Source organism: Symsagittifera roscoffensis, chromosome 9 (genome assembly GCF_963678635.1).
Source record: "Symsagittifera roscoffensis chromosome 9, txSymRosc1.1, whole genome shotgun sequence".
Taxonomy (NCBI): Eukaryota; Metazoa; Xenacoelomorpha; order Acoela; family Convolutidae; genus Symsagittifera; species Symsagittifera roscoffensis.
In genome coordinates, this window is record NC_087070.1 from 52,561,251 (window position 1) to 52,577,632 (window position 16,382).

The window sequence follows — 16,382 nt, forward strand, 5'->3', positions numbered from 1 at the left end:
GTATATTCTAAAAATTTTAATTTTTCTCCAACTCCTTTTTCTAATAACCTCAAATGAAAACATAAACCCTTCCCCCCGCACAGGACCCCAAGATTTATTAGTAACACATTACGATTGTGAAGAAAACGAACAAAAAACATTACACAAATATGCAATAAATCAAGTATCACAATGCGAAACAGAACCACAAGCCATAGAAACAACAAATGTAATAGCGACACTTTATTCAAAAGCCCGAGCAACAACAGTTATAGGATATAAATTCACAGCAACATTTTCTGAAAAGAAAGTACATTGTTCACAAGTCTCAAATGGAAATAAAAACCGACTTGACCACGAATCATTCTACCAGAGTAATATCGAACGACTTTTACATCTCAATCCCGAAGATTGTAAAAACGAGTTACTAAGACTCAATATCACAAGAAATAAAAACACAGATAGAAAATTAGTATATTTCCAAGTTTTTTCAGATTCTGTACATCAAGCAGAGCTTGAAAGATATCAAGGACATATAAAATTAGATGAAAAATACCCATACAACGGCGCACACGGAAGATTAACTTATGATATACACGATAAACACTGGATACCACACATTGGTATAAATGACCCATCAAACTGCAAAGCAGACACAAAAAATAAAGGATATCAAGAAATCATGTTTTTCGATTGGAAAATACAACTCGAAAAAATACAACTCACACGCGATTTATCTGACAACACCATGATCTATCAAGGAATTAGATTACCTTGTAAAAACGATCAAGGCTATTGTGACCCTACAACACGAACACAAGCAACAATTGTTTGGTTCCCCGAAGACACATGTACAACATTTCAAGTAGCAAAAATACATGCTCGTTTGATAAAATTTCACGAAAAATATTTTATACAATCAATTCCATATGAACAAGTCCATCCATCACGAAGACAAAGCTCAAATTTTAGAAACATACACAATATAGAAAATAAATTGACACGTTTTCAAATATATCAAGAAACAGAACTTGCATGTAAATACAGAAATCCACTTCACAAAACACAATACTCCGAGATATTAGTTGAATACGAAAAAGGATTCGACATGACCACTGGAAAAGTAAAAATCGACCCATACGCCACAAGTCACCCCATAAATGAAGGAACATCATATATACCAGTTGATTTTCAAAAAAGTAAAAGTCAACCTGGTGGACATCTAAAGCCCCATAACACTAGAAGCACACGTTTACAAGAACTATCACTAATGAATAGTACATATTTCGGTAACATCCACTATGATATTCACCTAGATATGAAATTAGACTACACAATTAGCCGAATTTTTCAAGAAATGTCACTCTCTGAATTAGAAACACTTCACCAGCTATGCGAATTAGAAAGGACACAAATCCTACAATCACTTGCACTAGCAGTATTAAAAATACCCTACGCAGGATATTTACTATCAGGAAATAGATCAAATTTTTTAGACTATGAAGGAAACATTTTATGGTTTTATACCTGTACCAAAAAAGTATCACCACTATATGTTTTTGAAGATAAACGATGCTATAAAAGAATCCCTATCTTTTATAAGAATAAAGTACATTTCGTTGACACGCTTTCAAGACGAACCTATTTTTGGGATACCGCAGTCCCATGTGGATGAGAAAATAGCCACAATGTAGTTCAACTGAACCCTGATGAAGATAAATATTACCTTCTTACCCCATATCCCACATTAATGCAATCACTCAAAAAATTTTCACCTGAAAGCATCAGAGCTATTGCTCGAAACCCAAATATTGACCTACAATCAATTGGAATATATTCAAAATCCGATATCCAACATCACATTAGAACACAACAATTCCAAGAATTATTAACACAAATGGACACTATACAAAGACAATCAATTGACCAAAACTTACGCAAACTTGCCGAAACCGCAGGATTTGCAGATATTTATACACAAGACTATAGCGGATATTTTAAAGACATTAAAGACTATATATATCTAAACGGTGAAAAATATAGACCACAAGATATTTCACCTATAAATATTTTTAGCTTTGTTACACTAAAAAATGAAATTCTCGATTTTCTAGGATGGCCCTACTACATCTTAGAAAAATTAACTATTTTATACGCAATGTTTAATTTTATAGGATTTCTTTTTTCGCTTTTAAAAGGAATCTATAATACATGCGCTATACACACACAAGTAAATAGACAAGCAAGTGTAGCACGCATACTATTTGCAGGATTTTTTGGAATTTTTTCATCATCAATAAACAAAATTCTTTTAGACGCACAAATAAAAGAATACAACACAAAAATAGCAACAAGACAGAACACATACGACGAAGAACATAACAATGTAGACATAACGCCTACAGCACCACAGTTACCACCCCTACCACATAACCATCCACTATCACTAGTCCCACGAAATTTTCGAAATTTAGCAATAACACATAATCCAAATTTTAGACCAACCATATCACAAAGTCCCATTCAACATATAATGACACACCATCCACTAGATGAAAATACATATGAACAAATTATAGAACAACCCCATACCACCGCTTTTCAGTCTCAAAATAATAATTTTTTTAGCCCACGATGAGCCGACAACGTGGATCCCTACACCGCTCAAATTCCCACCCGACCAACCTCAACACTCCAATTACAATAATTCCACTTTTTGCTTTCCCGCCACCCGATTTCCCAACCAATAATGTAACATCAGGCATGAATTCAGACACTAATTCACATATCTCAGTTTTATACTCCATCTCACAACTCAATAACCCAGATATTGAAACCCCTGATGAATTTGCAGACTCCATCCAATAATTTTCAAACCAACTCCCCAGTTTTTTCAAAACCCCCTTTTCAACCAATCCCGCCAAATAACCCACTCCCATCGATTTCTACACCCTCTTATGCTTCACAAGTCACCCCAACCTACTCTTCATTTCATTCAGACCGATCATCCAATTCTCCAGATACTCCCCAAATCTCCCAGGAACTAGATAATTTTATCAACCTACAACAACAACCCTTCCACCTTGAACATTCCACTATAAATCAGATTTCATCCACAATAGAATCATCAAACCCACCTACCCCTACACCCTCTTCAGCTTATACCGCATCATTAGCACCATCATCCACATCCACCGAATCATCAAATAGCACTAATAGAGCTTATCGCACTTTTAAAAGAAAATTCCCGAACCATCCATTTCCAACAAAACCAGGAACAGCCCGTGAATATATTAATCATCCAAATCACACTAACACGAAAGATTTTTTAGCCATCACCCTACCTTCATTTCCACAGTATACTTTGAACACCCCTAACGACACTAACAACACACGCAGTTTTGTAGATGAACACGTTTTAATGCCTACACTTCAATGGACATCATATTATCATTTTACTAACCCCCTTTGCCTACCTTTATCTAATACTCACATCGATATAGAAAGACATAAAGATATGCTATATCGACTCACCACACCATTAAGACACACACAATTTACTTATATAGGATATAAAAAATCACTAAAAACATACACTGCACCCCGAGCTAACGAATTTACGCTAGAATATTACGATCATAATATCATCCGATCTAACCAAGACCAATTTTTAGATGACGACCGCTTCGCTAACCCACAACTAACAGAAAAATTTTTCATCAAAACACCATATGTATTTACACTCAATATATTTGATCGAAAATTTGAATACATCATCTCTGAAGCACTAACTGACATGCAAGCTTATGAAAGTTTTAAAGAAAAATTTCAATTATTTTCACTAACCTTCCACTTCCTTGCACCACATGAACGCGATTTGCACTGCTCACACGACATTATGTTACGCACTAAACAAACCCACACATATACATATTATCGCTTCATACAAAATCATTTTGATCTACACACTCCATCAAGACAACCACAACACCGTTTTCAATTTATTAACTCTAAGTACACTTCACCATTTTTTCTTAACTTCACATATTGCATCAAAGATACTAACCTTCACGGTATTCTTCGCAATTATGATCCCATAACCCAAATGTATATTTTTTGTCCCATCACAAAGACCTTCAACGCAGAAGAATCCAGACCCTTCCTTATCCCACATGAATTTGTTCAACCTATAGAAATCCCCATATTAGAATTCATCCACAACACTAAATATAACCACAAATTATATAATCTCATCCAAAACACACCTTATGATTTTGCAGTTGGCACTGAAGAACTAAAAACCATTAAAGCACTTCAATTGCTTTGGCCACTGCTTCAAACTAAAAACATCATTCGCATACTAGCAAAGTTACTAACAAATTCCGACATAATCCACGACATCTTCCCCCACGGTTTGTTTCCCCGACGACTAACAGGTAAGTATAAATTCTCATATTCTTAACTAATAGTTTTAAAATAAAACACTAACCATTCTTTATCCATGTTTTATTTAGATTTTTAGTCTTCATCTCACGATCATCTGCAAAATACACAAAAGAAAAATAAAAAATAGAAAACTTCTTCAAATTGTTCAAAACTCTAATACTCTTTTGCACCAGCTAAATTAAATAAAGTTCATACCAATGTAGTAATTTAATTTATAAATTATTTCCCTAAAAGCAGTAATTCTAATAATGATGGAAATTTATAACTTAATTTTTCCCCAAAACTAGCAGTAAAATTGAAATTCTATGTAGTAAATTGATAAGACGAAAATGCAGTACTAACCTTTTGATATTTCCATTCACTCGCACAAGAATTCTATCCATACTCGCACAGCTCGCCCACGAAGAATTGTTTAAATAATGAATTTCAGTTTCAAGCTTTCACACTCAACATTTCTAACACACGATAACACGTTTCAAACTTTCCTTTAACCCGGTTGGAAAGGAATTATATACTAAACAAAACTAACCAACGCAGCTTACTAAACACCACAACACATAGAATAACAGCATGACTAAGAAAAGGAAACCAACGGTACCCAAACCGGATTAACCCAGTTTAAAACTGGATAATTTATTCTTTTGAAGACTATTATAAAGTCTAAGAAAGAAATAATAAAACACAAAAAAGTCGAAAGACAAACCCATACCAAAAACAATTTGATTTTTGAAAAAAGGACACAACCAACAAAACATAAGAAAAACCACAATAAATCCAACATAAAACGTTATCACACAACAGGACCTCTCACAGAAACCGCACGAAATCATACTCCCACTCCTGGCCTAACCCACCAGAGAGGACGTCCTGAGCATGCTCTATAGCCGGCCTAACCCACCGCGCTACATCCACGCTTTGTGACCACACTTCTATTTTTAATAAGAGGTACTCAAGGGTGAGTAACTCTTCAAAATAACCGAACTGAAACAAAAAGCTTTTGTGAAAACAACTAACCAAAATCATAATTAAAACACCAAACTAATAAAAGTTTTATAAAATGTAAATTATACCTTGCAGTATATAGATCAGCATACAACACCAAAGACGAACATCCAAAGACAAAATGACCCCACTACACTCGAAAAAGAATGGCCAACCACAATCAATATGCCGCCCACAATCACAACTCAAAGGATTTAGAGTACGACTTGACTTCGCAGAAAAGGACTTCATTGAACTAGACCAATGACCACCTCGATGTTCAAGTATACGTACAGATCCGAGTAACCAGGCATCCCCTCCACGCACAATCTCCACGCCATTCCCAGACAAGGTCAACCCAAAAGAAGTTCTCTACATGGAACAGAAAAACCTGACATAGCCAACCATTCTGAAATCAGATGTGAGTTTGTTGCGAAAACCCAGTCGTTGTCATGAGAAGACACAGCGATTGAACCTGGAACTTCTCTAACACGAAAACCCAGAAGAATTATGATGTTCCCCAAATACCAACGTCCATCATCCATCCTTTGAATTACAGAAAGACTATTCTAAAAAACTCTGTAAAACCCGGATGGGTGGAACCTGATCTAAACTACATTTTATGATTGAATAAATTAGATATTTCACCATTGTAAAGTATTTAATATTAACCAATCATGATCCATCTAACTAACAACCCACTTATTTGTAAGTGCTGAAATTACTTGTAATTTCAGCACCAGAGAGATTTGAATTTAACTTAGGAATTAGTTGACTCTCCAAGAGAACTTCAGCAGCCGCAATAAACCAGTATACCCTAGATCTATTGAGCCTAGCAGAGACTAGTTAAACAACCTGAGACTAGATAGTATAAGAGTAAGATTAGGACCGGTATTAGACTAAGAAGTTGCACGAATCTATCCGGCCGAAAATAAGATAGCGTGACGAGCAGACGGTGTACCCTATCCGAAATTACTCTATGAGTTAACCACCTCGGTCATAACTCACAAGAATAGTTTAAACCGTAGGCATAATTTTTTTCGAGTAATTAAAATCCATGGGTACACGCCGCGTTTCGCTCTGTTTCAATCCAGCGGCGGCGTGAGAAAAAAATTACCGGCGGCGGCGTGACACACAATTCTGATCCTGACCTCAGCTTAACTTCACATCAGTAAACATACATCTTCTTAAATTTTGAATCATAAAAAGAAATTCAGAAGAGGCTAGGAACTTAACCTAACTACAACCTGTAAGTTTTAGGCGCACTTAATTTCTGTTTTGTTAGTAATGTTTTTTTGTTTTGTTTCAGCTGAGACGTTGATCCCTGGGACAAAGTACACATACCAACTTGTTAACTTCGATCCTTTTGCCGAGATGGAGTTCTCTCTCGATCCAATCGTTCTATGCACAAGTTAGTTATTGGGTGGGGGGCATCACCGTGGTCGTAAGGACAGAATAAAAGCGACCCCTTGCAAAAACGATCCCTTGCCAAAGCGACCCCTTGCAAAAACGACCCCTTGCAAAAACGATCCCTTGCAAAATGAAAAGCGGCCCCGAATTAAAAGACCGAATGACAAAAAGTTATACTAGCCCGCCGTCTGAACTGATCTTTCAACAGCCTGAACAAGAGCGTGACAGTTAAATCATTTTTGGACAGTTAAATAAAACTGATTGGTTTGAAGTTTTCAGCAAATCGGCTAGTTTCAATCCGAACTAGACACCCCGCCCCTTGCCATACTTTACCCGATATCAGTTTAAGTATGGGCGTTGAATGGGAACTGCTTTATTTTCAATTACTAATTATGCCACTGAAAAAAAATGCCTTACAATTGAAACTTTTTCTATCAAGGGAGAGGAGACGAACAAAGAACCGCTATCCGCAAAGAGCTAAACAACCGGATCTCTCCATGAAAAGGTCCTCCTCCTAAACAGCCACCAAATTATATTCCCTCAATTTTACTGAAGTTTTGGATTTTTTTTTGTTTCGGCCATTTCGACTTTTTTTATGTGTAGCAATAACGGGAAAGAGCTAAGCAGCTCTTATGTTGCTGTCTCATTTGACCTTAAGCTTAAATAGTTCTAACTTGCAGATCCTGCCGTGCCCACTGCGACTCAGTTCGAGTACAAGACTGTGAATTCCACTGTAGTCGAGTTGTCCTGGAATGCACCTAATCAGGGTTCAGTGACTTATTACGAGTTCACGCGCAAAACAGCATCAAACAACGCTACTGATGACACGTCGCAGACCAACGATACCTTCATTTTTTCCAGGTGAAAAACGTTGAAATATACTTTAGCGCTGCCCTTTCAGGTGCATTGTTGCTAAAGGCTTTCATCTGTAAAAGCGAGTTTTGTTTCAAAATAGAAATTTCTCTGCAAAGCAGTTTTCGAAAAATTGTGTTTATGTACTAGTGAGTGTTTCTTACGTTGGTGTGGCTCTGTTGTCTCTATCAACTCGGATTAGCTAACTGTGAAGCGTTTTGTTCCTCTGAACAAGTTTTCTTCTCTTTTTCGTCTGCTTTGTGATATTTTATACTTCCGCCGTTGCAATTGTCTGGTGTATCTACTAACTACTACTACGGCGTTTATTGTACGTTTTCCCGTTGTGACCGTGTTGAAAATTCCCTGTCATAAATTGATCTCGGCTTTGTTTGAAGCTTGAAGCTTCCTTTGATGCTTAGAACGTTTGATTTTGTTCTGTTATGGTCATTTTGTTTTCATCGAGTCACTCTTTGATACTATGCGTCGCAATTTTAAGACCGTCCTGATTAAATACTCTTGCTTTGAATTCTAACACTTAATCGTAGCTTAACACTTAATCTACTTAAGTTAACTTGTCTGGCATATGATTTTTGAAAATTAAGAGTTATTGTGGCACTAGTAACGAGCCTTGTGGGACTCCACTGGTTACAACCCTTTAACTCGATTCACTTTTTCTTTTTTTGACGAAGTGCTGTCTATCAGTTAACTATGACATATTAAGTTTCAGTAGTCTGCCTCCAACTCCAGAAGGTTCAAATTATCGTGTAAGGATGTCATGTGGGAATTTTAGAAGACCTTTGCAAATTCAATTAATAACACTGATAAGTGTAATAATGTTCCGATTTTCGAAACAAAAGTTACGGAATATTTGTGCTCGGGGTGGGTTTTTTCTTCTTCAGACAAATTTTGAAATTTTAACTAGCCATTTCTGACGGAATTTTTGAATATCATTCAAAAGGTATTGTTGTCCTGAGCCTAAGTTTGAAAAAATATTTCACCTGTGATCAATTTCCGTAATGTTATGGGGGTTTAAAGATTGTCATTTTGGCCAATTTGGGACAATTAACGAGCGATCTATTTCGCGCTATTGACGTGTAAGCGGAGGTTTAATCCGTCTTAGAAATCGTTCCTAATTGGTTGGGGAAGCTTATTTGCCATAATTGATTTAATACTAGGAGCGAAATCTATCGCTTTGTACTTTATATGGCGTGTGGGGGATGATTAAAAAAAATCTCAAATTTTAAATTTTTTTTTCAATTTTTTAATACATTAAATTTTTTCAGGTTATTTTTTGCTCCATAGACTTTGAAAGGCAGTCGGAACATTCAGGGCTTCGCCCTGATACGAGCAGTCTTGTTTATTCTTTATCGTTAATTCGATATGCATTATACAGAAAGAGAAGTAGCTGTAGAGTTGCTGATCTATTGTCGAAAGCCAAGTTCATTCTTCTAAAAGTTGTTTTCGACAAGCTCATATTTTTCTTCTAACAAAAGTTTCTCGAAAACTTTTGAGCAGCAGCAAAGCAAGGTTATCTACTAATAACAGCTTACATCTGCTCTGTTACCTTCTTTGAGAATGGGTGTCGCTTGACTGATCTTCTATGAGTTTGCATACTTTGCACAAAATTGGAACATGCGAGTCAGGGATTTGCATAGCGTAGTGTCAAGTTTCCGATTTTATCATTGCCCGTTGAGTTGTTGCTTTCGAGTGCATTCATTATTGTGCTTAAATAGTTTTTCTGGACTTTAGCTGTACTAATTTGAAAGTTTACTTGTAAAGTCGGCATTTTCAGATCTGGGATTCTGAACACGTTGACAAAGTAATCGTTAAACTTTGCGCCTTTTCTTTGTTATTTTTTGATCCTTTTCCCATGTATTTGACGACTGATGGTAAATTTTGGTGTTTTCCGGCTACGCTTCAAGTAATTCGATTTTCTTATTTTTTTGAAAAGGTTCTTGAGTTGTTTGATATTCCCGCATCCAAGTTTAGGCGTAAGTAATCGATTATAACGGATTATTATGATGATTTTTTGACAACTATAATTGATTATAATTACCAAAAATAAGTGTTTAAAAGATTTATAATTGATTACAATCGTGATATTTTCCAAGAGATTATAATCTCTTATAATCGATTATAATTGATTATAGTTCTTACAAAAAATCCTTAGAATCAATTATAATCTCTTATTTTGCAAACATTTTGTCAATTCAAAACTATATTCGAATTATTTCTTATGAGTTATTGTTTTTGAGTCAATAAGAAAATCTCTAGAAGAGAGATCTCTTGAACACTTTGGTTCTCTGAACACAAAGTTTTACCTCGCAACAAAAGTTTCTTAGAGATCCTTTCATACTAGTGGAAAGATTCTCGCGGTAGATGAAAAATAAATGTTCCGAATCAATCATGAAACTAAATCAATTTGCTGATATGTTTGGGTCGTTAAAAAGCTTAAAATATGTATCACAAAACAACTCTAATGGGGAAGAAATGAAAAAAAAAACCTTAAAAATTTGAATTGATTGGAAAACTTTAAAAACCTTTTCCTCATTTTTCATAGGAACCAACGTCTACAAAAAGCATAAAGTATAAGCAGTTTAGATGCAACTTCGAAGACAAAATGAACAAACAAAAGGGATTAGAATCAATTATAATCGATTAAAATGGATTTTTGTGCAAAACTAACGAATTAGAAATTTGAATAAAATTAATGGATTATAATCAACTATAATTGACTATAATTGTATCGAAAAATGGACGAATAAATATTCGATTATAATCGATTATAATGGATTGTAATGAATTATAATTTGATATTAAAAAGAGAGATTATGATCGATTAATAATTGATTAAAATCGATTGTTTCTCAATTATAGTAAGACTGGTACTAAAATCGTAATATGGCCGATTATTAACGCTTGATATTGGATGCGGGTTGTAGAATGTCGTAATTGAAATTTTAGAAATCATGTAAGGAGTCAGAGCATTTTTCGGTGTTTATATAAAACCATTATACTTATTAATCTTATTCTTTGGTTGGATTTTGCGTTAAGATTTGGCTTCTATATACAAATTTTTCAAGGTGGTTATCATAATTTGTTCAGCTTGAAATGAAGCATAGTTGAAATTCGATGTTCATTCCATTCAAGTGCATAATGGCTCTACATTTTGAATTATTTTAAAATAACGTTTTTTAAAAAATTCTGACGTTTAAAACATGGATAATTGCTGTTTTTTTCTGGCCTTTTTTCCAAAATTTGGTTTGTAATTGGATTTGGTGAGTGCTATGAAAGTTGATTTTTGTTTTTACCAACTGTGTGAAATCATGTCAAGAGGGATCAAGTGAACAGATTTGAATTCGACGTTTGAACAATTTGCAGACAAAATAATGTTAAAAGTTAACAAGACTGCTCGTATCAGGGCGAAGCCCTGAATGTTCCGACTGCCTTTTAAGGTTTATTGAGCAGCAGTAATACATAAAAAAAATTAAATGAAATAAAATAAAATGAAATTTTTTTTTCTATAATTTGAATTTTTTTAATGAAAATCGTCCCCCCACACGCCATATAAAATACAAAAAGATAGATTTCTTTCCTTGTAACAAATCAATTATGGCAAATAAGCTTCGTTCAACCAATTTGGAACGATTTATAAGACGGATTAAATCTCTCTTACGCGTTAATAGCGCGAAATATATCGCGCGTTAATTGTCCCAAATTGGTCAAAATGGCAATCTTTAAACTCTCATAACTTTACGAAAAATGATCACAGGTAAAATATCTTTTCCAATTTAAGCTCAGGACAACAATACCTTTTGAATGATAAAAAAAATTCCGTCAAAAATGGCTAGTTAAAAAGTCGAAATTTGTCTGAAGAAAAAAAAACCCACCCCGAGCACAAATATTCCGTTACTTTCGTATCGAAAGTCGGAACAACAAGCGGATTGACAAACTGGAGAGTACCCCTGTGTTTTTTGTTTTCTGCAAAAATTGTATGGAAGAATTTTCTGCCACTTTCTGGAACAGAACGTCAGACTTGAGCAAGCGGTATATAATTGATCTTTCTGTCCTGATTGGCTTTGAAAAAGTAAAAGTTAAGATCAAATTGGTCTGAAATACTCGTTTTGAACTTTCACTTCATATTTTCTTAAATTGATTTCAAGTGAAAGACGAAATATAGTTTTATTTAAAAAATTAAACTATGATTTGAAAACTATGGTTTGGTTTGGTTTCTTTGCTTTGTATTAGTTTAGGAGTACACAGCGTTAAAAATCGAAAAAAGTTTTCCGTAAAGAAAACTCTTGCTTTTAGTTTATCTAAGTTTTTCTCACGGTTTTTTTTTTGAACGATACCATCGAAAGAACGTTTTCAATAACCTCGAATTTTCAGTACGTCTGACAATGAAACAAAAAATGTTTTTTTTTTATTTTCGTAAATAGGTGAAAAGTTCTGAATTATATAAAACTATGGTATTGAAAAATAAAAATGTCAAAGTTGTTTTAAATGTCTTAAAATTTGTCTGAAAATAGTAACCGTGAGGGCAAATTTGTGTGCTACTTGCCTGGCAGTTGCCTTTAACATACTATTACGCTTGTGAGTTATGTATGTTGTCTATAACTCATAGAGTAATTTCGGATAGGGTACACCGTCTGCTCGTCACGCTATCTTATTTTCGGCCGGATAGATTCGTGCAACTTCTTAGTCTAATACCGATCCTAATCTTACTCTTATACTATCTAGTCTCAGGTTGTTTAACTAGTCTCTGCTAGGCTCAATAGATCTAGGGTATACTGGTTTATTGCGGCAGCTGAAGTGCTCGGGAGAGTCCAACTATTTTCTAAGTTAAATTCAAATCTCTCTGGTGCTGAAATTACAAGTAACTTCAGCACTTACAAATAAGTGGGTTGTTAGTTAGATGGGTCATGATTGGTTAATATTAAATACTTTACATTGGTAAAATATCTAATTTATCCAATCATAAAATGTAGTTTAGATCAGGTTCCACCCATCCGGGTTTTACAGAGTTTTTTAGAATAGTTCTTCTGCAATTCGAAGGATGGATGATGGACGTTGGTTTTTGGCGAACATCATAATTTTCTTCCGTTTCTTCTTTGTTAAAGAAGTTCCAGGAAGCTGGAGTTATAAGACGTTGTGTCTTCTAGTGACAACGACTAAGTCTTCGCAACAAACTCAAATCTGATTTCAGAATGGTTGGCTATGTCAGGTTTTTCTGTTCTGCGTGGAGAACTTCTTTTGTGTCTGATCTAGTTTGGGAATGGCGTGGAGATTGTGCGTGGAGGGGATGCCTGGTTACTCGGATCTGTACGTATACTTGAACATCGAGGTGGTCATTGGTCTAGTTCAATGAAGTCCTTTTCTGCGAAGTCAAGTCGTACTCTAAATCCTTTGAGTTGTGATTGTGAGTGGCATATCGATTGTGGTTGGCCATTCTCTCTCGAGTGTAGTGGGGTTGTTTTGTCTTTAGATGTTCGTCCTTGGTGTTGTATTCTGATCTATGTATTGCATAATGTAATTTACATTTTATAAAACATTTATTAGTTTAATATTTTTTAATTATGATTTTAGTTAGTTGTTTTCACAAAAGCTTTTTGTTTTAGTTCGGTTATTTTGAAGAGTTACTCACCCTTGAGTAGCTCTTATTAAAAATAGAGGTGTGGTCACAAAGCGTGGATGTAGCGCGGTGGGTTAGGCCGGCTATAGAGCATGCTCAGGACGTCCTTCCTGGTGGGTTAGGCCAGGAGTGGGAGTATGATTGCATGCGGTTTTTGTGAGAGGTCCTGTTATGTGACAACGTTTTATGTTGGGTTTGTTGTGGTTTTTCTTATGTTTTGTTGGTTGTGTCCTTTTTTCAAAAATCAAATTGTTTGTGGTATGGGTTTGTCTTTCGACTTTTTTGTGTTTTATTATTTCTTTCTTAGACTTTATAATAGTCTTCAAAAGAATAAATTATCCAGTTTTAAACTGGGTTAATCCGGTTTGGGTACCGTTGGTTTCCTTTTCTTAGTCATGCTGTTATTCTATGATTTGTGGTATTTAGTAAGCTGCGTTGGTTAGTTTTGTTTAGTATATGATTCCTTTCCAACCGGGTTAAAGGAAAGTTTGAAACATGTTATTATATGTTAGAGTTGTTGAGTGTGAAAACTTGAAACTGAAATTCATTATTTTAAACAATTCTTCGTGGGCGAGCTGTGCGAGTGTGGATAGAATTTCTGTGCGAATGAATGAAAATATCAAAAGGTTAGTACTGCATTTGCATTTTATTAATTTACTGCATAGAATTTGGAAATTTACTGCTAGTTATGGGGGAATTTTAAGTTACAAATTTTCATCATAATTAGATTTACTGCTTGTGGGGAAAATTTTAGAAATGAATTTACTGCATTGGTATTAAATTTATAAATTTATAAGTGTAAGAGATTAATAGAATTTTTGAAATCTGTTTGATGAAATTTGCGATTTTTATTTGTCTTTTGTGGTTTTTGTAGGTGATTGTCGGATGAAGGCTAAAAATCTAAAGAAAACATGGATAAAGTATGGTGAGTTTTTTAATATTTTAATTAGTTAGTAATATTCATTTAATTCATACTTACCTGTTAGTCGTCGGGGAAAAAACCGTGGGGGAAGATGTCGTGGATGAGATCGGAAGTTGTTAGTAGTTTAGCTAAGATGCGGATGATATTTTTAGTCTGAAGCAGTGGCCAAAGCAATTGAAGTGCCTTGATAGTGGTTATTTCTTCAGTGCCAACTGCAAACTCATAAGGTGTGTTTTGGATTAGATTATATAATTTGTGATTGAATTTAGTGTTGTGGATGAATTCTAAAATTGGGATTTCTATAGGTTGTACAAACTCGTGCGGGATAAGGAAGGGTCGGGATTCTTCGGCGTTGAAGGTCTTGGTGATGGGACAGAAGATGTACATTTGGGTTATGGGATCATAATTGCGAAGAATACCATGAAGGTTAGTATTTTTAATGCAATATGTGAAATTTAGGAAAAATGGTGAAGTGTATTTGGAATTAATGAATTGAAAACGATGGTGTGGTTGTCTAGAGGGTGTGTGTAGGTCAAAGTGATTTTGGATGAAGCGATAATAACTATATGTGTGGGTTTGTTTAGTGCGCAACATAATATCGTGTGAGCAGTGTAAATTTCTTTCGTGTGGTGCAAGGAAATGAAAGGTTAGTGAAAATATTTGGAAGCGTTCTTTAAAACTTTCGTATGCTTGTGTCTGTTAATGCTTCTGAAATAATGTGATCAAACTTTCGGTCGAAGATGTTTAGTGTAAATATATATGGTGTCTTGATGAAAAATTTCTCAGTAATTTGTGGATTAGCGAAGCGATCGTCGTCTAAGAATTGATCTTGGTTAGCTCTGATGATGTTGTGATCATAGTATTCGAGTGTATATTCGTTAGCTCTAGGTGCAGTGTGTGTTTTTAGTGATTTTTTATATCCAACGTAAGTAAATTGTCTAGCGGTTAGTGGTGTAGTGAGTCGATATAGCATGTCCGTATTTCGCTCTATATCGATGTGAGTGTTAGATAAAGGTAAGCAAAGAGGGTTAGTAAAATGATAATATGAGGTCCAAGAGAGAGTGGGCATTAAAACGTATTCATCTACAAAGTTGCGTGTTTCGTTAGTGTCGTGGGGGGTGTTTAAGGTGTATTGTGGGAATGAGGGTAAGGTGATGGCTAAAAATTCTTTTGTGTTAGTATGCTTGGGGTGGTTGATGTATTCACGGGCTGTTCCTGGTTTTGCTGGGAAAGGATGGTTGGGGAACTTTCTTTTAAAAGTGCGGTAAGCTCTATTAGTGTTGAGTGAAGATTCAGTTGATGTGGATGATGGTGCTAATGATTCAGTATAATTTGAAGAGGGTGTAGGGGTAGGGGGGTTGGATGAATTTATTGTGGAGGAGATTTGGTTTATTGTTGGGGTATGGAGGTGGTAGGGTTGTTGTTGAAGGGTAATAAAATTATCTAGCTCTGGGGAGATTCGGGGGGTGTCTGGAGAATGAGATGATTGGTCAGAATGAAGTGAGGAGTAGGTTGGGGTAACTTGGGAAGCATAAGAGGGTGTGGAAGTGATTGGGTCAGGGTTATTGGATAATATGGGTTGAAAAGGGGGTTGAGAAAAATTAGAAGAATTATGAAAATTATTGGATGGGGATGGTTCTGAGTCGGCAAATTCAGCGGGGGTTTCAATATTCGGGTTATTGAGTTGTGAGATGGAATATAAAACTGAAATGTGTGAATTAGTGTCGGAATTCATGCCTGATGTTACATTACTAGATGGAAAATCGGGTGGCGGAAAAGCAAAAAGTGGTATTATTGGGATTGGAGAGGTAAGATTGGTTGGGTGGGAATTTGATCGGTGTAGTGATCCAAGTTGGCGGCTCATCGTGAGCTAAAAAAATGATTATTTTGAGACTGAAAAGCGGTGGTATGGGGTTGTTCAATAATTTGTTCATAAGTATTATCATCTTGTGACTGGTGTGTCATTATATGTTGGATGGGACTTTGTGATGTGGTGAGTCGAAAATTTGGATTATGTGTGATGGCTAAATTTCGAAAATTTCGTGGGACTAGGGATAGTGGATGGTTATTTGGTAGGGGTGGTAATTGTGGTGCCGTTGGCGTTATGTCTACATTGTTATGTTCTTCGTCGTATTTATTTTGTCGTGTTGCTATTTTTGT

General features: G+C 35.4%; 1 protein-coding gene across 2 annotated transcripts in view; it reads left to right on the forward strand.

Moving 5' to 3' along the window:
- The window catches only part of LOC134854891 (uncharacterized), a 263,671-nt gene that overhangs the window by 50,826 nt on the left and 196,463 nt on the right, over positions 1-16,382 (forward strand). For both annotated transcript variants that reach the window (XM_063871250.1, XM_063871251.1), the window contains 2 exons: positions 6,716-6,817; positions 7,497-7,677. In XM_063871250.1, coding sequence (XP_063727320.1) covers positions 6,716-6,817; positions 7,497-7,677 — 283 coding nt within the window. The remainder of the gene's footprint in view (positions 1-6,715; positions 6,818-7,496; positions 7,678-16,382) is intronic.